At 50.9% G+C, this 19901-nt stretch overlaps 1 protein-coding gene and 1 long non-coding RNA gene across 20 annotated transcripts in view; one reads left to right on the forward strand and one right to left on the reverse strand.

Annotated features, from left to right (window-relative positions):
* The window catches only part of LOC133096891 (uncharacterized), a 401345-nt gene extending 390808 nt beyond the window's left edge, over window positions 1-10537 (forward strand). For 13 of the 17 annotated variants that reach the window (XR_009701879.1, XR_009701876.1, XR_009701890.1 and 10 more), the window contains 4 exons: window positions 4570-4614; window positions 5118-5253; window positions 6828-7360; window positions 10150-10537. This is a non-coding gene — a long non-coding RNA (uncharacterized LOC133096891). Of the gene's footprint in view, window positions 1-4569; window positions 4686-5117; window positions 5254-6827; window positions 7361-8382; window positions 9256-10149 lie in introns of those variants that run through there. The other 4 variants (XR_009701887.1, XR_009701888.1, XR_009701884.1 and 1 more) reach the window with 4 other exon arrangements.
* PLXNA4 (plexin A4) overlaps window positions 1-19901 on the reverse strand; it is a 447622-nt gene that overhangs the window by 11116 nt on the left and 416605 nt on the right. For all 3 annotated transcript variants that reach the window (XM_061198737.1, XM_061198736.1, XM_061198735.1), the window contains exons 26-29: window positions 5767-5870; window positions 5137-5236; window positions 3816-4006; window positions 2563-2732 (exon numbers count right to left, since the gene is read on the reverse strand). In XM_061198737.1, the coding sequence (XP_061054720.1) occupies window positions 2563-2732; window positions 3816-4006; window positions 5137-5236; window positions 5767-5870 (565 nt within the window). The remainder of the gene's footprint in view (window positions 1-2562; window positions 2733-3815; window positions 4007-5136; window positions 5237-5766; window positions 5871-19901) is intronic.

Below are 19901 nucleotides of genomic sequence, written 5' to 3' on the forward strand. Positions count from 1 at the left end.
ACAAGTATTTATTAAGTAAGTAAGTTCCCACAAAGTGTGCCGTGCAGGCAGCACCGAGGTCTAACAATGGTAAGTGGCACTTGTTTCATCCTGGGAAATCCAGAAGAGGAAACAAAGGGACGGAACCGAAAGTTCTGACACTCAGGGGAAAGTCAGGGTCACTGCAACTGCCCAGGGGAGACCATGAGAGCTGGGCTCAGAGCCCCGGATGAAGGACTCCCGGCTGCCCAGCTGATGAAGTCTCCGGTCTGCATCTTCCCGTTTCCAGAAGCCCCACCTGGAAAGAGACTCTGGGAGCCCATATTTGCTGCACGGTTGTTTCTCCCCAACATTCCCCTTCCTTCAGCCAGTTGTGCTGACAGGCAAATCAAACAGGGAAACCACAGCAGCTCCTGCCTGATGAAATATTAGCATATTATTAACATTAGTGGTGGCGCTAATCTCTGGTTGATTGCAGCCACTCAGGCTAAATGAGCAGGAGGTTTATTGAAAAGAGAAAAGGCAGAGGAATGTGGAGGAAGGGAGTAGCGGAGAGGGTGAGTTAACAACTTTGGCTAGGAATAAAGAAACAATCTCTTTTCAATCAGGGACAATTAACTCTAAGTAAGTCAGTATGCAGACTTCATAATTCCTGGACTAACTTCGTCTTGCCCAGGTGGCCATGATCAGGGTCGGGGGAGTGTATCCTCTGGTGAGAGGACCTGCGAGCTGGTACCGCTGTCTACTGCCCGGGCTTTCCTTCACTGACACTGGAGCTCGTTACGATAACACCTGGCACTTGTAAGAGCTGGCAGGAAGGAAGGTTCTGCCCTCCCTCCAAGGACTTTATGGCATCTCATTGTTGGAGGTGCCCGTACCTTAACCCAGCGGGAGGTATGAGCTGAAAACAAATGGTTTAGACACCATTTCAGGGGGATGTACTTGTAAAGGGCTACAAGAGCAAGGGGGGATGTTTTGGAAATACCAGCTCTCCCAGCATCTGGATAAGGTCTGGGCAGGGCATTCCTTGAATTCTGAAGGCTGCAGGCATTCAGCTGGGGTGGTAAGTAGGAAGACTTGGTGGCAGAGAGAAGCAGACTGGGTAGATCAGGGGCATGCCCTTGGAACAGCTCTGCAGAGTCATGCTAAAAAGATGGGCAGAATGCAATGCAGTCTTACCTAGAGGCAGGCACTGGGAGGGACAAGACCTGCAGGCCTTTCAGAGGAAAGAACAGCCTTCACCCAGTGTACTGTACTAGATGGGGAATCCAGAGTCTAAGAGTCTTATTTCAGAAAGATTGCAAGAACTCCACGATGCAAGATCTTCTCTTACCCAGAACTACTGTGGGAGCAAACCCTACTCTTCAGTTCTATGGCCCAAAGCTCTGTACCTGCCTGATTTCCCAATTTTAGTAGCGATGCACTATGCTTCAGGTGAAAGGAGAAGCCAGAGCATCCTACATTAAATAACGTTTCAGTGCCACAGGCTGACTTCTGCCTAAATCTAGGTTTTGGTTTGGGGCTTGGGGCTGGTTGTCAGGGCACCTGGCTGAGCCCTAGTACCATGTCAGTCCTAGCAGTTGGTGGGTGCTGGGCAGCAGGCTCGTGCTGCTTTGGAAGAATGTTCTGGGGAAGAGCACCCCAGGACAGGGACCGTGTAAAACTACTGGGAGGGGATTCTGGAACTGAAGGGACCAAATATAAGGCAGCTTTATCCCAGGTAGAACTCTCAAGTAGAGACCATCTTGGCCCTGCATCTTCATCAATATTTATTGAGTCCCAGCTTTGAGTAAGCTTCCATCACAAGAGCTGAATACTGATGTCTGACCTTGCAGTCTCAAACTGAAACACAACTGACACACAAATGAAGGGAAAGGATGATATATGCTAAAGGAGAGAGGGGACCATGGTGAGACACCTAGAGGGTCATTTAGGACTTAGAGGATCCCCTCATCTCAAAGACACAGTAGTTATGGGACGGTCCCTTCCCCAAAGGGAGTTTGGGAAGGGGGTTTGTGGAAAGGGACGACCACTTCTTGAATAGAACAGAAACACTCCTCGTTCACCTAGGTGACTCCTAGATGTGCTTCAAACTCCACTTAAGAGTCGCTGTGAGATGCTGCCCCTCTACAATCCAGCTGCACACATGCATCCCCTATTGTCGCATGTGCCTCTCTGTCCGAACAGCTGCCCTCCTGTCTCTTACCCGTGACTGTCAGCCTACGGAGGGCAGAAGCCTCAGGGTCTAACATAGTGTCAGGCACAGGGGAGGGACCTGGATGTGAGAGCCACCTGGCTGCCACATCTGGCATGTTCATTTTTGCTCATTTAGTTGGTTAAATGTTTGCTTACTGACTGACTGATAGGAAAGAAGGATGATTCAACTAGAGGGAAGGGAGAGAGGAAGTGAGCACACACATAATCGGGGAGGAGATGGAGGCCCCGAGAGAGCGCCTGCGCACAGTCCCTGCTGGGAAGGTGGACCACGGCCCCTTGCCCCGTCTCCAAGGCCTGAGGCCCGCCTGAGCTCATGGACTCCAGGCTGGCCTCTCCTGATTCATCCTCTGCTCGCCCCTCGCTCACCAGTTGCTCTTCCAGGTGTGGCGGACGTGCGGGTCGTGGATGCCGTGCTTGTCCGCCTGCTCATCCAGGAAGTCAAACATGTACTTGATCGCCAGGGGCAGGGCAGAGCCGCGGTGCGCCGTGCTGAAGATGGTCTCGAAGAGGTCGTCCACAAACTTCTGCAGTGTGCCCTGCAGAGGAGGGCACAAGTTCAGGCACAGCTCGCCTGCCCCGTGAGCTCTGAGGCTGGGTTTTGAGATCGACTGGCCTCCCAGATGGCGGGCGGAGGGGAGGACAGCGCACAGCCACGCCTGCTTGGGTGAAAGCCTGCAAGTGCACATGTGAAATCTGCACCCTCCCCCTGCCCGCCTGCATCTGTCTCGAGCAGCTTTACATGTCCCCGGCACGTGGAAAATAGACATAACACCGATAACTGGACCTAAGGAAGCCTTCCTCTGCCAACAACTCGGTTTGGTTTAACACCCTTTGATGGTGTTATTTTAGCACTTTTCACAAATGCTAATGAACAACTCACTCGGTCAGAGCAGACAAACACAATCTGCTGGTTCTGTTGAGGCATTATTCACGCCGGCTAAGGCACAGTTACTCATTTGCCTCTGCAGAGAGCAGAGCCGAGGCCAGTCTCAGGAGTGAGGGACCAACTGGGATGGGACTGCCTCACCTCAGAGAAATGCCAGAGCTGGCAAATACCTAGCATCTCTGCTGGTGCCCCCTCTCCCATCCATTCATGCACACGCTGCTGATCAGTGCTGGTCTCTTTCCCAGCACAGAGCCTCAGAATCCTTCTCAACCCAGTGCTGCAGCCAACCCCACCCATACTGGATCCGTGCTGGATGTCCCCAGAACCAGGATTAGAAACGGCGCCTGGAAAGTCACTGATGGAGCCCCAATTTCCATCACGACACCCCAGAGAAATAGTCATTCTTCCACAAGGCGTGGCAGAAGACTATGAATACACGTGGTTAGTGTCTCTCTATTTGAGCAAGGCCAAGAGAAGGGACGGAATCAAAACTTCTGACGGCATGCCAGCACGGATGTATGGGTGGGGTTGGCTGCAGCACTGGGTTGAGAAGGATTCTGAGGCTCTGTGCTGGGAAAGAGACCGGCTCTGATCAGCAGGGCCTGCATGAATGGATGAGAGAGGGGGCACCGGCAGAGATGCTAGGTATTTGCCAGCTCTGGCATTTCTGTGAGGTGAGGCAGGCCCATCCCATAACCCACAGGTGCCCCACACCCTGTCTGAAGTCCCATACCTTAGTGGCCAGCAGTCGTGTCAGATAGATTTCAGACACCATCTTGCTCCCCCGGTCACCCTCCTTCTGGTCCCCGTGCTCGTGGTTCTTCACCAGGTGCCACATCTTGACGCCACTCTCCAGGTCAGGGGTGATCATGGGTGTGCGTGAGCGGAGGCTGTCAGGGCTGCCCGTGTACCGGATCATGTTTTCTGCCAATGCAAGGACCCCACGTGGGTAAGGCCACCCAGTCTTCTGGCCCATTACTCACGACACACCTCGGCTCCAGCCAAGGCCAACTCCGATCCTTCCTGCATTTGCAGGTGCTGTCACCTTGCCTCGCTTCCGTCCATTCCTGAATCTGGGACGCTCTCCCACCGCCTCCGGGAAACTCTCTGTGGCTACTCCACCCACTCAGATTCCCCTCCCTCCTGCACTTGCATCTCCCCAGCCCTTGTTATTCAATTTGTAAAAATATAAGCTTGTCCTTTTTTATACTTTCCTTGTAAGAGCTCTCAAGTCTCAGGATGTGTTCTGTGCAGCCAGTTAAGTACCAGTGAAAGAGCAGGGAGCCTGTCTCCCCAAATGACGGTTGACCAGCTGAGTGACCGCCCTGTCACTTGTGTACCTTCATCCGCCCCTCTCGCCTGGACCAATTCCTCCCACTTATTTGCTGAAACGTGAGGTGTGGTGAGATCAGTGTTGAGCAGGAAAAGAAGAGGCAGCCCCACTGTGTGTGGGCACCGTTCTATGGTGTCTTCTATTTATTTTCCAGAACCATCCCATGAAGTTGGTGGTTTTTGCAGTCCCCGTTTTGCTGGTAAGAAGGCACTCCAGGCTTCCAGCCCACATCCGGCGCCCTTTTCCCCACCCCGAGGAGCAGAGACCTGGGTCTGTACCTTCCCTCAACTGCTTCATAGCGTGTGTCCTTTACATGTCATCTAGCCTCTGTGCATCTGAGTTATAATTTGCTAATCTGCATAATAGGGGGAAATAATAATTATTTAATTCACTGATTATTATGAACCTGACGTTTGATAACGAGTTATCACAAACGTGAAAGCATCTTAGAGACTGTAGGATGCTCAGGAAGGTTAGACTTTCTTCTTGTTTTTGAGGATGAAGGTCCTGCTCCTGTATCAGAGCCCCTGCCTGGAACCAGGAGCCTCCTTTCCAGGCCAGAGTTCCTCTCTGGTGGCCAGCCTGCCTGACTGCCCCCTCCCCCCCACTCCTCACCCTCGTGCCCCATCCCGGGCATCCACTGCCTTCCAGCAGTGCTGCCAGCAATGACAACAGCTGCTCAGGGCATCCTCTCCTCCCCAGAATGATTCAATGAACTCACCGTATTTACTTGCCGAGGTCCTGGAGACGGTGGAGTTGTTCACTGCATTGTAGGCTGTCACCTGCTTGGACACTAAAGCCACCACAGAACCATCTGGCACCTACCGGGAAAAGGCAGGTAAGGGCCTGGGCACAGAAACTCTGCCACCCCAGGAAATCAGGACAAGCCAGGATGAACGTGGTCCTCAGGGGCAATCAGTGCCTCACCAAGAATCAGGGGACCAAGGAGGCTGTCAGCTTTCCTTGGACGCAGCACCACAGATCTGAATACAGAATCGTAGTCTGTGTTGGGGTTCACTCTTGGAGCACCTCTGGCAAGAGCTTCTCACCAGCACCCTCTGTCTTGATGCTTCCCTGGGGGAGCACTAAGCCTTAAACTCCGGGTACCACAGGGTCTGTGCCTATGCCCTGCGGGAAGCACGCACCCGGCAACCTATCTCCAAGGAGGTCAGGGTTTCCTGGCTGGGGGCCATGTTTTCCCTGGGTCGCTAAGGGCACATGCAGTGCTGGTGAAGAAGTGGATTTAGGGCCTGGTAAGAGCCTCAGGGCAGCCCTGCTATTCAAGGACTGAGACTCCCAGGGACCTGGCTGCCCAGTTCGCCAGCCCCTCTCCACTCCACGGTCACCTCACCTGGTAATGCGCCAGGGTGTTCAGTCTCTTCCAGTCGTTCTCAATCTTGGTGGTGATGTCTTCATCCTGCAGGATCATCCTCGCCCCGCTTCCTTGTCGCCACTCTGTAGGGAGAGCAGTCGCATCTCAGAGAGGTCCTCAGGGCCCTCCCGTGGGATCCTGAGGACCCCTGTGCAGGCACGTACGTGGCACCTTCTCAGGGGTGCATCCGCGGACAGACAGGTGCTAGCAGACACTCCCAGAGGAGGGGTGCGGAAGCTCTCAGCACAGGGGGGCCCTGAATTCCAGTTCTGGCTCTCATCCCAACAAACTATGTGACAGAAGTAGGAATAACGTCACCCCCGTGGCCCACCTGTTCCCAGCAGTGGCCACATCTGCAAGAAGTCTATGCTTATTAGCTGAATGAAAAGGCAGGTGAAGGCACTTAAGAAAGTACTAAGCAAATGCAAGGTGGTGTCATCACCGTCACGTACTCTTTGCTTAATTGTAAGGTCTTGGAGCTAATGAGACCAAGGCTGCAAATTCGGTCACTGTGCACCCCGTTACTGTTCTAGGGGTGCATCCCGTACCCGAAAGCTGGCAGGTGGGCCACCCTTGGCCGGGGGACTGAGTAAAGGTGTGTGGAGGGACCAGCAAAACCTATTCTCATGCCCAAGAACAGCCTCGTGCCCACAAAGTTCATGGGGATAACAGCCTCTTGGTGATGTATCCAACACCTAATTATCTGATGCCATAGGTATACGCTTACATCCCGTGTTCTCCTCACGGGCGCAGATACCTATAACACGCGGGCTTGCTGACAGATCCCACATGGGAAAACAGGAGACTGTTTCTCATCTACCAAATCCTCATCGCCACACGTGGTACAAATCACGTGGAGATGGAGGCACGTACATTCCAGTCCTGAATTGTTTGCACATGGAGACCCAGGTGCATGCCAGACACAGGCCAGCTCTCGTGCACGGGCACGTACACATCTACACATGCACACACGTTCACACGCACACACCAGAAAGGAAAAATGGCCTTTTCAATGCAAATACAACATGTGTTCCTGCCAGGAAGCCAGGAATCTCGTTTCCAGGCAGCCACTACCCCATTCAACGCCTCACAGATGCCGAAACTCTGCAACAGGCAAGAGCACCGGGTATAGCGGCATGTGGTTGGGGGCTGGAGTGAGTTACCCGCAGTCCTTGTCTGACCCCTGCCTTGGATTTTTCCTACAGCTCGCAGACACACATATTGTCCTCCCTCCCTCTGTTCCCCTCCTGTCAAGGCTGAGCTGGGGGTCCAGGACTGATTCCTTCCTGCCTTGTGCACTTGGCATGACCAGTGCTACAGATGAAAATCAGACCCAGGAAGGGAGCTGCCTGCCCTTAGGGGGAGCAGAGATGCTCCTAATATCCAAGTCCCTGCCTCCGGCTCCTGGGCTTGTCTCCTGCTTGGTTGAGAGCTTCTTGTAGCGTCGGGCTGTCCCAGGAATGAAAACACGAGGATGCCATGCGTGTTCGCCGGAGCGGAAGAGCCTTGAGAGGTCTCTGGGGATTACCCATCGCTTAGTGCTGTTGATGGCACAGCCGGAATGATTATGGAGGTGAGGGCCTCGGGGCAGGTAAGGTGGTAGACAAAAGGGGAGACGCCCCACGAGGGCAACTGGTCAGCAGTGTTGTTTGTTGTTGTCATGTTGTTTGTTGTGATTTTTGTTTTTGTTTTAAATTTTATGCAGGTAGGTATGGGTGCATGTTTTTTGCGTGGCTAGGGCAAAATAAGCAGAGTATCTCCCAGCTGGTGAGATAGTGAATTATGTGGTACAGAGGGACTCTGGTGAAGACCAGCCTGGGCCAAGGATATGGCAGTGGCATGTTTTGTCCCAGTCGCACAGCGGGTCCTGAAAGATAAAGCCTTGTGGGCCTCCCTGCTTCCCTGGTGAATAGTGCCAGGCCCATTAAGTCAGAGGCTGCATGGGTGAGGGTACAGGAGGCAGGCAGTGTTCTGCATTCCCCACCTGGGGGCCAGAGGAGGAGCAGGGCCTGAGCTCTGGACACAAAGTCTACTGGCCAGGTGCAAGGGAAGAGGAGTCTCCTTCACTGCAGAGGCCGTGGGGGCTTTCTGGTTTATCACCTGCACTGGCACCCTTGCTGATGGCATTGTAGCACCTCTCAGGGGGATCTGAACAAGCCATACGGCCTGGTGGACTGAGCAGTGACAGCTGGTGACTAATTCGGGAGCAAGAGACAGGACTTCCTTGTTCCACAACTGGCCTGAAGTTGTGCAGTGCACAGCCTGTGCAGCCCTACTCAGCAGCCCTGACTCTGAATCATGTCCAGTAATTATGTAAGCAGATGAAGGTCAGTCTGCCATCTCTGTCCCCAACCGAAAAAAACAGGACAGAGTGTGGCCATGCTCCCCCCAGGGCAGTCAAGGAATGATGGCTTGTCCTTAGGAGTACAAAAATGATGCTGCCAGATGCCTACCAGCAGGGCTAGCCCAGCACCTGGGACACAGTAAGTGCCTGATGAGTATTTATTACATGAATAATACATAAGTGAAAGAGTGACTAGACGAAAGAAGGGAAAGAGTAAGTGAGCGAGTAACGGTGGCTTATTCTCCAAGCAGTGAAAGGATTTTCTACCTGTGTGTTGCCGCTCCATGGTGGGCAGACAGTGAGCTACAGTGAGAGGTGAAATGTGAGCCGCGCTGTTAGAACCTGGGACAAAGGAAGAGCTGAACTCCAGAACCTCAACTGGGCACGTCCACTGCCAGAAGTGAAAGCTCTCTGAAGTGATTATCACTCATTCTTCCAATTTTACGACTGGGAAATTAAAGAAACAGGTTGAGAAGACAGACCTGGAGGTCATCACAACTCGGAGGTCATCACAACTCAGAGCTCTGTCGCGTGGTGCCCACCACGTGCGTGAGCCACCCAAGTGTCGGGAGCATGGAGGAGGGGCAGTGATGGCCAGACTGGAACCTGGGCTGTGGCCACACTGGGATGCTGGCGGGTAGTTGCCTCCCCTCAAGTGCATACTCTGAGCTCCAGGAATCCCAGTGGGACATAGCACTTCCCCCTCCACAAAATCAAGTTGTGCTGATGGGGGCGTCGCACGCTTTCCCCACTGGCTGAGCCTTGTGACCAGTGATGATACACCATGGGCAGCAGGATGGTCAAGGGCAGCAGGAAGCCTGCTGTTCACTGATGTCAGTGCTTAGTCACACATTCAGGGACTGCAAGAAGAGGCATTCTGGTGTCCCAGTCCTACGGTCCTTCGAGCCCAGCCCCTGCCTCTGATGGGATGCCAGCAGGCAGCAGGGAGGCATCAACTAGTGTCGTTTTGGCAATTATCTCAAAAAGTTAAGACTGGTCCTCCAAATACCAATATGAAGATAGCGAGCTGGAGAATACTTAGCTTTTAGATCTCTCAAGCCTGTTATTTTGGTTACCTCTTCTACAGGAAAATTGCTAAGTGCTTTTTTCCTGAAATATCGGAAAGGTAAAAAAGTGAAATTCTCTGTCCCATCCCCAAACCAGTCCTGATGAATGAACCCCAGATAGATGGGAGCCTGGTGTTGGCAGCTGGGACGTGCAGGAAAGAAGCAAGGCCATGGGTAGCCTGCCCAGCTGACCCAGAATGCAACATCAGGGCAGGGATTCCCTGGCATCGAGTGATTTAAGTGTGCTAACGTGGAAACCTGTCCCTAAATCTCACTCTTCTCTGCTCGGGGTCCTTGAGGTTACCTGTGGCCTGAACACACTTCACTTCTCTGTTACCCCTTTTCCTTTCTTTCCTGAAACCCTTCATCCAGACCAGCCAGGGCCTCTATTTTCCCAGACTCATCATGGAATGTCTCAAGAAAATCAGAATAGCAGAGTGGGCTCACCTTTCTGGAGTGCTCTTGTGCTACTTCATGGCCTCCTTTGGACAGAGGTATCAGCAGTGGAGCTCAAGCTGGTACCAGGAACGCCAAGGTCAAAGACCAAAGCTGCTGGCTTCTGTCTGTCCCGGGAAGAGTCCACGCCCCAAACTGCATAGCTGGCTTCATGAACCCTCATCCCTACCTAGTGGTCAAGAACCCTAAGGGCAGGGTGGACCAGTTGAGGGCGAGGCAGGCCTGCCACCTTCAGATCTGGTGCCCTTACCAGTGTGGGCGGCTGGTCAGGTCATGAGGCCCCTGAGCGAGGGCACAGCTAATTTTGTGCTCTGGGTACTGCTGCATATTCCACATATGCTTAGTTTTAATAACAGTAATGAAAGTCAATAGAATCTAGGTCTCTTCATCCCAAATTCAGCATTCTCTTCACCAAACAGGCTTCTTCTGTCTTGCCTATAAAAACAGCGCTAAAAATATATCTCTCGTTTGTGTCCACACCTTGCTATGTACCAGGTGATCCTGTTAGAACAGCCGAGGGGCAATGTGACAGCTGGGCCAATGGCCATTGTCCTCCGGATGAATGCCCAGCCACCCAGACAGCTTTGCCTGCCCATGGGGCACAGTGAGAGACTGGAAAATGCCTCAAGGCACCAAATGATGTGAGCTCAGTGATGGTCCCAGTGAATCCTGAGACAGAGTGACTCCTCACCATGCCCACGCTGGACCAGGACATCTGCCTCCCCCTGGATTAGGACACATGTTGAAAATCCAGATCCAGAAAGTCTTAGAGCTCCATCTTCACTCGCTCAAAACTGTGAGCGTCCACTGTGTGCCAGGCACTGTGCCAGTGGGACATCAGACAGTTAAACAAGGAAACTTAATAAAAGCCCTGGCCCCTGAAGTGCTCTCTGTGTAGAAGGCTGTGCAGGAGAACAAAGGCTCACAGGCCCGGTGATCAGAGCCAGAAGAGGGAGAGGCCGAGGAGGGTATGTGGGGGAGGGGAGGCGTTCTGGTCCAAAGGTGCCACTTCTGTGACGCTTCCAGGGATCCGCGTGGATGAGTCCTTGTGGGAGGCCATGGAAAGGAGAGGCTGGCGAGGCACATACAAGTCAGGAACTGAGTTCAGAAAGGCCTGGAATACCATGCTAAGGCATCTGGGGTCGAGCTGAGAACCACAGAGACGGAGGTGGATGAGAAGGGGACGGGGAGCCCCGCCAAAGACGGCTGCCCTTGGCCAAGGCAGAAGGGGGCGGGGGCATAGATTTCAGGGATGCTCAGGAGATAGGATGGTACCTGGAGATTCTCGGGAAAGAGCAGGTGGGAGCACCATGGTGTGCCCCCAAGTTTGTCAGGTGTCTGGGGGAACAGTGGGAAGCTAGGGTGTAGAGGAGGGAGGGGTTTATCTGCAGGCCAACCCTGGAAGGAGACACTGGCACCCAGCACATTGCTGGTCTGGCTCCTGGATGGTCCCCTACCCACCAGTAGGTGCCACTCGGAGAGGCAAACCCTCCCTGGGGAGCACGGCGTCTCACCAGCTCTGACCCTCGTGGTGTGTGCATATGCAGGTGGGTGCACGGGCACACACATGCGTGCGTACACACACATATGCACACATGCACGCACACACACACACAAGTATAGCATCTCACTCCAGGCTGAGGACACTTAAAGCTCTGCAGCAACCAACCCCTGCCCGCCCCGCCCCCAGTCCAGTCTTTCTATTAGCATCTCTCCTTAGACCCATCAAAGGAAGCTTTAGGAGGGACTGACCTGGAGGGGTGAGGGGGGAAGGAGGCGCCCACCAGGCTGGTTAGAACTGGCCGAGTCAACCCTCCTGATCCACAAGGAACCAATTTCAGAGCCAGCTGTCTGCCTCCCACCCCGGGCCACCATTCCTGCCCGTGGGGCGCTGAGCAGAGTCTCACCAGCCTGCACGGGGTCCTCTTGACCTCCCAAACCACGGTCCCGAGCAGAAGTCTGGAGGAGGAGACACGACTCTACCGCCGCACACCTGTCGGCAGGTGAGCCCCAAGGAGACAGAGAGCCCAGACACCCTCGGCACCCTGCCGCTCCCAAGTGCGGGAGCGGCATCAGAGAAGAGCCGGGACAGAATCAGTGTCACTGCAAACAGCCGGGAAACTGAGTCAGGAATGGGAGGGGGGGACCACCTAAATATGGTTTATTTAAAAAAGGTATAATTTTATGGTGAGAGCAAGTTCTAAAATATAAAATAATCGAAGTAGGAAACGTGGTGCTTAAAAGAAGAAATTCCTAAATTGAACGGTGCTGTCTGCTTTCAAAGCCTTGGGTCGTTGTAAACTGTAAAGAGCTATGCACCGGCTAGTTGTCGCTATTCAGGGAAGTCCGGAGAGCTAAAGGAAAAAGCAGACTGTGCTCTGCTACTCGATTTAAGAGAGGTTAAGCTAGAGCTTACTGGATATTCTTGAATATGGAATAACGCGGAGGCTCTGGTGGCACTCCAGGGTGGTGTGCCACGCTGTGCTGTGTCAAAGAAGAGTTCAAGAGGCAGGGGGTGGGTGGTGGGAAGGAAGAAAGGTGACCTAGGTAGGAAAGGTGACCCAGGTATTCATATGCAAGGCATCTAGGGAAAATTGCTGGCTCTGACCTCCCTCGAAGCTCTGCCCGCAGCCCCGTGCCCTGCTTCAGGCTCTAAGCACAAAGGACAGACACACTCACAATCCAATTTGTTACACTTCCACCTTCCAGAGAGAGAGGGAGGTGAAATAAAAAAGAAAAAAAATCCCATTATCTTTATCTGTCCTTCCCATCAGGTGCAGTGAAAAATGCAAACTGGGGCGACAGCTGCTGTGAACTCTTTATATTTCACTCAGAAGATAGTGTATCTTTTTATTGCATACAGGAATTACTTATTTGAAAAAATATACCCTTTCAGACAGACGGGGTGGCGGAGTTCCGGGGCTATTGATGGGGCATTTGCTTTAAACCAGAGGAATCTCTGAAGGTCACGGCCTGTGGAGGAGCCTGCGTGGGAAGGGAATGGATGTTCTCTCCACCTCCCTACTGTGTGACCAGGGCCCACGCTCTGTGCCTCTCTGAGCTGCAGAGTCTTCTGTGCAGTAGAACAGAAATGGCATCAGTTATTTCCTCTGGGGAGTGAAGGGAGGAAACAAAGAGTCCCTTGGTTCAGAAAGAGAAGTGCCCAGCCTCCTGCTACTGTGCGAAGCAATGAGAAACTCCTAGTCACGTTGGTCCCTCTGTGCCTGGCACAGAGCTTGCCCCAGGGCAGGCTCTTATGATATGTTGGTTGAAGAGTTTGGTGGTGTAAGGGGGTACCTATACCCGATACCTGTGCATGGAAAGGGGCATCAGCTTACCCGATACCTGTGGGTGGAAAGGGGCATCAGCTTGGTGAGGACAGCCTCACATATAGCAGAGCAGGGAGCCCCAGGCACTGTGCTTTGAGAGCTCCCAAGGCCCACCTGCCCCAGCACAGTCCCTAACTCCTGCCTGGGATATCTTTCCTTCCCTAGATTCCAACAGACTGAAAGAAAGGCAAGTTCTGTGTCCTTCACTTTGGCTCTTACAATGCTTAGTTTTATGTGTGAACTTGTCTGGGCCACAGTGCCCAGATAGGTGGTCAAAAATCATTCTGGATATTTCCATGAGGGTATTTTTGGATGACATTAATATTTAAATGGATGGGCTTTGAGTAAAGCGAATTGCCCTCCATAATGTAGGTGGACCTCATCTAATTAGGTGAAAGCCTGGGTAGAACAAAAGATTGACCTCCCCTGAGCAAGAGGGAATTCTGCAGCAGCTGCCTTTGGACTTGAACTGCAACGTGGCTCTTCCCTGGGTCTCCAGCCTGCTGGCCTACCCTGTAGATTTTGGACATGCCAGCCTCCACACTAGACACTGAATGTTTGTGTCCCCCCCAAAATTCACATGTTGAACCCTAACCCCCAATGTGATGGCATTTGGGGGTGGGGGCCTTTGGAAGGTGATTAGGTCATGAGGGTGGAGCCCTCATGAATGGGATTAGTGCCCTTACAAAAAGGACCCCAGAGAGCTCCCTTGCCCTCTTTCTGCCATGTATGGTCCCAGCAAGAGGATGGCCATTTATGAACCAGGAAGTGGGCTCTCGCCAGACACTGAATCTGCCGACACCTTGATCTTGGACTTCGCAGCCTCCAGAGCTGTGAGAAATTTCTGTTGTTTATAAGCCAGCCAGTCTATGGTATTCTGTTATGGCAGCCAAACAGACTCCTCCTAGTCTATTATTAATTAAGTCCTCCATAATTGCATGAGCCAAGTCCTTCAAATAAATCTTTCTCTATGTAAACATATCGTATTGGTTCTGTTTCTCTGGAGTAACCCTGGCTAATACAGCTCCCCATCTTGGCTCCTTAATGCCTGGAAAAGCAGGTGAAGAGGTGGAGGGGGTGGCGTGGGAGAGCTTCAGTCAGAGAAGCAATGAATAGAAGTGTCGGGAATGAGGGGCTAGGCCAGGCCAGGCACCACAGGTGATGAAAGGCAGTGGGAGGGGTTGGGGCTGGATTTACTTGGGGCAATTACAGAGGCAGCTTAAAATGCCTTTGCTTCTTTCTGAGCTGGCCTGGGACAGATGTCCGCGCCTTGCCAGGGGCTGGGCATCAGGAGGGGGAAGGCAGTCTTTGCCCAATGCCCTCAGCTACGGGAGGAGGAGGCATGGAGGGGGAAGTGAAGTGGAAAGGGGATGCTTGGCTGTCTTGCCTCTGTCAACGCATGTGGCTCAGAGTCTTCTCTGTGCCTATGTGCTATGTGTCCCTTTGGCATAGATTAATTTTTTATTATAATCACACCTTATATTTGTAAACTGCTTTCAAAGCACTTTCACCTACATGATGGGAAAAACTCGCCTTGCCTCTCTCTCTCCTTGGGGGCCATGCAACTGAGTCAAATCAAATCTTGTGGAAGAAGCATTTGGGTCTCTGAGGAGGCCCCATTTTCTTTGTTATCTGGCTTTGGTAGAAAGAAGACCAGAGCTGTGGGAGCAGCTCCAGACCCTGGACTTAATAGAAAAGAAGGAAATTCCTCAGAAGAGCACCCATCATGGGAGGCCTTTGTGAGAAGTTCAGTATGACTCCCCTTCCCCAGGAGGATGGGGCTCTGAGACTCAAACTGCCTCCTTTCTTTGGCTTCTCCCCTTTACTCTCCCCGCTGTGAGGCCTTGTGCCTCCAGGGTGGCCCCTCCATCCTCCTCAGCAGCTCCTATGATGGGAAAGGTAGGTCCTTTGCCCTCCTGGGACCTGGCGAGCACTGTGTCACTGGAGGCCCGGCCCCTGGCCTGAGCATCCTCTAGCTTGAGAGAGTAGCAACTCTCAGGCGGGTCCTGGTTGCTGCTCAGCCCTCAGGCTTCCTTCACTCATGGTGGACAGCAGGAAGTGGATGGCAGGAAGTGGATGGCAGGAGGTGGACGGCAGAGAGTGGACAGCAGGAGGTGGGTGGCAGGAAGTGGACGGCAGGAAGTGGATGGCAGGAAGTGGCCGTGGCTGCTTTGGATGCTGCTGCCTCCACTCCAGATGCATCACATCCTTTCATTAATGATGCTTTGCTGGGCTAGAACCCAGCAAATGTTCTAAAGTTAAAAAGCAGCCCCGGACCGGAAGAAGATGGCGGAAGAGTAAGACGCGGAGATCACCTTCCTTCCCACAGATACATTAGAAATACATCTACACGTGGAACTGCTCCTACAGAACACCCACTGAACGCTGGCAGAAAATGTCAGACCTCCCAAAAGGCAAGAAACTCCCCACGTACTCGGGTAGGGCAAAAGAAAAAAGAAATAACAGAGACAAAAGAATAGGGACGGGACCTGCACCTGTGGGAGGGAGCTGTGAAGGAGGAAAGGTTTCCACACACTAGGAAACCCCTTCGCGGGCAGAGACGGCGGGTGGCGGAGGAGGGAAGCTTCGGAGCCACGGAGGAGAGCGCAGCCACAGGGATGCGGAGGGCAAAGCGGAGAGACTCCCGCACAGAGGATCGGCGCCGACAAGCACTCACCAGCCCGAGAGGCTTGTCTGCTCACCCGCCTGGGCGGGCAGGGGCTGGGAGCTGAGGCTCGGGCTTCGGTCGGTTCGCAGGGAGAGGACTGGGGTTGGCGGCGTGAACACAGCCTGAAGGGGCTAGTGCACCACAGCTGGCTGGGAGGGAGTCCGGGAAAAAGTCTGCAGCTGCCGAAGAGGCAAGAGACTTTTTCTTGCCTCTTTGTTTCGCGGCGCGCAAGGAGAGGGGATTCAGAGCACCGCCTAAATGAGCTCCAGAGACGGGCGCGAGCCGCGGCGATCAGCGCGGACCCCAGAGACGGGCATGAGACGCTAAGGCTGCTGCTGCCGCCACCAAGAAGCCTGTGTGCGAGCACAGGTCACTCTCCACACCGCCCCTCCCGGGAGCCTGTGCAGCCCGCCACCGCCAAGCCTGTGCAGCCCGCCACCGCCAGGCTCCCGTGATCCGGGGACAACTTCCCCAGGAGAACGCACGGCGTGCCTTGGGCTGGTGCAACGTCACGCCGGCCTCTGCCGCCGCAGGCTCGCCCCGCATCCGTATCCCTCCCTTCCCCCGGCCTGAGTGACCCAGAGCCCCCGAAGCAGCTGCTCCATTAACCCCGTTCTGTCTGGGCAGGGAACAGACGCCCTCAGGCGACCTACACGCAGAGGCGGGTCCAAATCCAAAGCTGAACCCTGGGAGCTGTGCGAACAAAGAAGAGAAAGGGAAATCTCTCCCAGCAGCCTCAGAAGCAGCGGATTCAAACTCCACAAACAACTTGATGTGCCTGCATCTGTTGAATACCTGAATAGACAACGAATCATCCCAAATTCAGGAGGTGGACTTTGGAAGCAGGCTATATTAATTTTTCCCCTTTTCCTTTTTTTGTGAGTGTATATGTATATGCTTCTGGGTGAGATTTTGTCTGTATAGCTTTGCTTTATAATAGCTTTATTTTACTTCACTATATTTTATCCTCTTTCTTTCTTTCTTTCTATTTTTTCTCCCTTTTACTCTGAGCCGTGTGGATGAAAGGCTCTTGGTGCTCCAGCCAGGCATCAGGGCTGTGCCTCTGAGGTGGGAGAGCCAACTTCAGGACACTGGTCCACAAGAGACCTCCCAGCTCCACGTAATACCAAACGGCGAAAATCTCTCAGAGATCTCCATCTCAACATCAAGACCCAGCTTCACTCAATGACCAGCAAGCTACAGTGCTGGACACCCTATGCCAAACAACTAGCAAAACAGGAACACAGCCCCAACCATTAGCAGAGAGGCTGCCTAAAATCATAATAAGGCCACAGACACCCCAAAATACACCACCAGACGTGGACGTGCCCACCAGAAAGACAAGATCCAGCCTCATCCACCAGAACACAGGCACTAGTTCCCTCCACCAGGAAGCCTACACAACCCACTGAACCAACCTTAGCCACTGGAGACAGATACCAAAAACAACGGGAACTACAAACCTGCAGCCTGTGAAAAGGAGACCCCAAACACAGTAAGATAAGCAAAATGAGACGACAGAAAAACACACAGCAGATGAAGGAGCAGGGTCAAAACACACCAGACCTAACAAATGAAGAGGAAATAGGTAGTCTACCTGAAAAAGAATTCAGAATAATGATAGTAAGGATGATCCAAAATCTTGGAAATAGAACAGACAAAATGCAAGAAACATTTAACAAGGACGTAGAAGAACTAAAGAGGAACCAAGCAATGATGAAAAACACAATAAATGAAATTAAAAATACTCTAGATGGGATCAATAGCAGAATAACTGAGGCAGAAGAACGGATAAGTGACCTGGAAGATAAAATGGTGGAAATAACTACTGCAGAGCAGGATAAAGAAAAAAGAATGAAAAGAACTGAGGACAGTCTCAGAGACCTCTGGGACAACATTAAACGCACCAACATTCGAATTATAGGGGTCCCAGAAGAAGAAGAGAAAAAGAAAGGGACTGAGAAAATATTTGAAGAGATTATAGTTGAAAACTTCCCTAATATGGGAAAGGAAATAGTTAATCAAGTCCTGGAAGCACAGAGAGTCCCATACAGGATAAATCCAAGGAGAAACACGCCAAGACACATATTAATCAAACTGTCAAAAATTAAATATAAAGAAAACATATTAAAAGCAGCAAGGGAAAAACAACAAATAACACACAAGGGAATCCCCATAAGGTTAACAGCTGATCTTTCAGCAGAAACTCTGCAAGCCAGAAGGGAGTGGCAGGATATACTTAAAGTGATGAAGGAGAAAAACCTACAACCAAGATTAATCTACCCAGCAAGGATCTCATTCAGATTTGGAGAAATTAAAACCTTTACAGACAAGCAAAAGCTGAGAGAGTTCAGCACCACCAAACCAGCTTTACAACAAATGCTAAAGGAACTTCTCTAGGCAAGAAACACAAGAGAAGGAAAACACCTACAATAACAAACCCAAAACATTTAAGAAAATGGGAATAGGAACATACATATCGATAATTACCTTAAATGTAAATGGATTAAATGCTCCCACCAAAAGACACAGACTGGCTAAATGGATACAAAAACAAGACCCATATATATGCTGTCTACAAGAGACCCACTTCAGACCTAGAGACACATACAGACTGAAAGTGAGGGGATGGAAAAAGATATTCCATGCAAATGGAAATCAAAAGAAAGCTGGAGTAGCAATTCTCATATCAGACAAAATAGACTTTAAAATAAAGACTATTACAAGAGACAAAGAAGGACACTATATAATGATCAAGGGATCGATCCAAGAGGAAGGTATAACAATTGTAAATATTTATGCACCCAACATAGGAGCACCTCAATACATAAGGCAAATGCTAACAGCCATAAAAGGGGAAATCGACAGCAACACAATCATAGTAGGGGACTTGAACACCCCACGTTCACCAATGGACAGATCATCCAAAATGAAAATAAATAAGGAAACACAAGCTTTAAATGATACATTAAACAAGATGGACTTAATTGATATTTATAGGACATTCCACCCAAAAACAACAGAATACACATTTTTCTCAAGTGCTCATGGAACATTCTCCAGGATAGATCATATCTTGGGTCACAAATCAAGCCTTGGTAAATTTAAGAAAATTGAAATCGTATCAAGTATCTTTTCCGACCACAACGCTATGAGACTAGATATCAATTACAGGAAAAGATCTGTAAAAAATACAAACACATGGAGGCTACACAATACACTACTTAATAACGAAGTGATCACTGAAGAAATCAAAGGGGAAATCAAAAAATACCTAGAAACAAATGACAATGGAGACACGACGACCCAAAACCTATGGGACACAGCAAAAGCAGTGCTAAGAGGGAAGTTTATAGCAATACAAGCCTACCTCAAGAAACAGGAAACATCTCGAATAAACAACCTAACCTTGCACCTGAAGCAATTAGAGAAAGAAGAACAAAAAAACCCCAAAGCTAGCAGAAGGAAAGAAATCATAAAGATCAGATCAGAAATAAATGAAAAAGAAATGAAGGAAACAATAGCAAAAATCAATGAAACTAAAAGCTGGTTCTTTGAGAAGATAAACAAAATTGATAAACCATTAGCCAGACTCATCAAGAGAAAAAGGGAGAAGACTCAAATCAATAGAATTAGAAATGAAAAAGGAGAAGTAAGCACTGACACTGCAGAAATACAAACGATCATGAGAGATTACTACAAGCAACTCTATGCCAATAAAATGGACAACCTGGAAGAAATGGACAGATTCTTAGAAATGCACAACCTGCCGAGACTGAACCAGGAAGAAATAGAAAATATGAACAGACCAATCACAAGCACTGAAATTGAAACTGTGATTAAAAATCTTCCAACAAACAAAAGCCCAGGACCAGATGGCTTCACAGGCGAATTCTATCAAACATTTAGAGAAGAGCTAACACCTATCCTTCTCAAACTCTTCCAAAATACTGCAGAGGGAGGAACACTCCCAAACTCATTCTACGAGGCCACCATCACCCTGATACCAAAACCAGACAAAGATGTCACAAAGAAAGAAAACTACAGGCCAATATCACTGATGAACATAGATGCAAAAATCCTCAACAAAATACTAGCAAACAGAATCCAACAGCACATTAAAAAGATCATACACCATGATCAAGTGGGGTTTATCCCAGGAATGCAAGGATTCTTCAATATACGCAAATCAATCAACGTGATACACCATATTAACAAATTGAAGGAGAAAAACCATATGATCATCTCAA

The sequence above is a fragment of the Eubalaena glacialis genome, chromosome 8 (genome assembly GCF_028564815.1).
Source record: "Eubalaena glacialis isolate mEubGla1 chromosome 8, mEubGla1.1.hap2.+ XY, whole genome shotgun sequence".
NCBI classification, from domain to species: domain Eukaryota; kingdom Metazoa; phylum Chordata; class Mammalia; order Artiodactyla; family Balaenidae; genus Eubalaena; species Eubalaena glacialis.